The 1,479-nt window shown below is 48.7% G+C and overlaps 1 protein-coding gene across 1 annotated transcript in view; it reads right to left on the bottom strand.

Annotated features, from left to right (window-relative positions):
- MTOR (mechanistic target of rapamycin kinase) overlaps positions 1 to 1,479 on the bottom strand; it is a 67,077-nt gene that overhangs the window by 26,127 nt on the left and 39,471 nt on the right. The window contains exons 32-33 of the mRNA XM_029285652.1: positions 587 to 664; positions 386 to 493 (exon numbers count right to left, since the gene is read on the bottom strand). Of these exons, the coding sequence (XP_029141485.1) occupies positions 386 to 493; positions 587 to 664 (186 nt within the window). The remainder of the gene's footprint in view (positions 1 to 385; positions 494 to 586; positions 665 to 1,479) is intronic.

The following is a 1,479-nucleotide window of genomic DNA, read 5'->3' as shown; positions in this document are numbered from 1 at the left end:
AAGGAAGGAAGGAAGGAAGGAAGGAAGACCAAGCTGGGATCCTGCACTCTGCTTGTGGGGCTGGATGGGGAGCAAACCAAACTTCAGATAAAGACCTGGAAGTCCTGGATGCAGGTGATAAAACTGGGCAGGCACTTCAGAATGGCGTCAGTGGCAAAGTGTCCTGCAGAATCCTAGCTTGGGCATTTTCCAATCCAAACATTAGATGTTAAGAACCCTTCAAAATTAAAAAAAAAACCCTCTAATTGTTGACCTGTGTGGTCCAGAAATGGCTCCAGGGGAATTCTGGGCCTTGTAGTTCTAGTCTAAAGAGCCTGAGCGGGCTCTTCTCCTGTTCTCGAGAGACCTGCCTCTTCACAGCTGTCGCCTCCAGGGTCAGCCTTACCTGCAGCCTCTCCCACCAGATCTGCCGGAGGATCTCCCGCCGTTCCGGCACAAGCTTGTACTGGATGACTTCTTCCAGCTCGGACAGCATTTGGCAGGAGACCATGGCCTGCAGAAAAGAGGTTGGGCACCATCAACCGCTGCCCCGGAACGGATCCCCAAGGAAGGAGGGCCGTGCTGGAGAAGGAGAGGAGATACTCACGCCGTAAGCTCGGCTGTAACTCTCTCCTGCCATGGCTGTCAGCTCAGCATCCAGAAGGTCCCGGGCTTTGTCGATGCACTGGGGGAGAAAAGATTCAGCAAAATGAACACCGTCCTCCAGGAAAAGCTCTCTGGACAGAATCCAAGGATAAAAGAGCTTTTTGCTTTTTCTCAGGAGGCTGAATTCTGATTTTTGTCTCCGGAATCCCAGCATTTTGTTTGCTCTTCTCATCGTAAACAATGCGACTAAAGGGATTATCGCGTTTGTCATTTGCACCACTACAACTGTCTGGTTTTGGGACAGCAACCAAATAGGGCAGGTACAGACTTCGATGGATAGTTAGAACTGCAGATAAAACCCCGTCTTTAATTCCGAGGGAGATGATTAAAAAACAAAGACACATTCATCCAGGAAAGGAGGGGGAAAAACACACACACTTTCTCTCCTTCCTCTGTGCCTGGTGAGCATTTTGTGCTGTAAAGGTAGCTGACAAAGAGAGATTCTTTTGATCCTCTAAATCCAGGCCCGGCTTCATTGGAAAAATCCCTTCCAGCTCCCTAGGATGTTTCACGGATCAAAAATAAGATTTTTTTTCCTCCCCCTTCCTCCCTTTCTGGTTTCTGCTCGTCTTGCGATATTTTTACATTCACCTGCCTCCGAGATTTAGCAGCTTGTAATTGTGGAGATGTTGCCAGGCAGCCACATTGCAAACAGAGGTTGTGGGTGCTCCAGCAATGGAGGCTTGAAAGAAGAAACTGGACAGCCATTTGTCTAAAACAGTGTAGGGTCTCCTACTTGAGCAGGAGGTTGGACTAGAAGACCTCCAAGGTCCCTTCCAACTCTTTTATTCTGTTATTCATATGGATGGATGGATGGATGGATGGATGGATGGA

Source organism: Protobothrops mucrosquamatus, unplaced genomic scaffold (assembly GCF_001527695.2).
Source record: "Protobothrops mucrosquamatus isolate PMUCROS unplaced genomic scaffold, P.Mucros_1.0 scaffold2013, whole genome shotgun sequence".
Lineage (NCBI taxonomy): Eukaryota > Metazoa > Chordata > Lepidosauria > Squamata > Viperidae > Protobothrops > Protobothrops mucrosquamatus.
The sequence above is the reverse complement of the archived record's forward strand: the minus strand, read 5'-3'. Positions and strand labels throughout refer to the sequence as shown.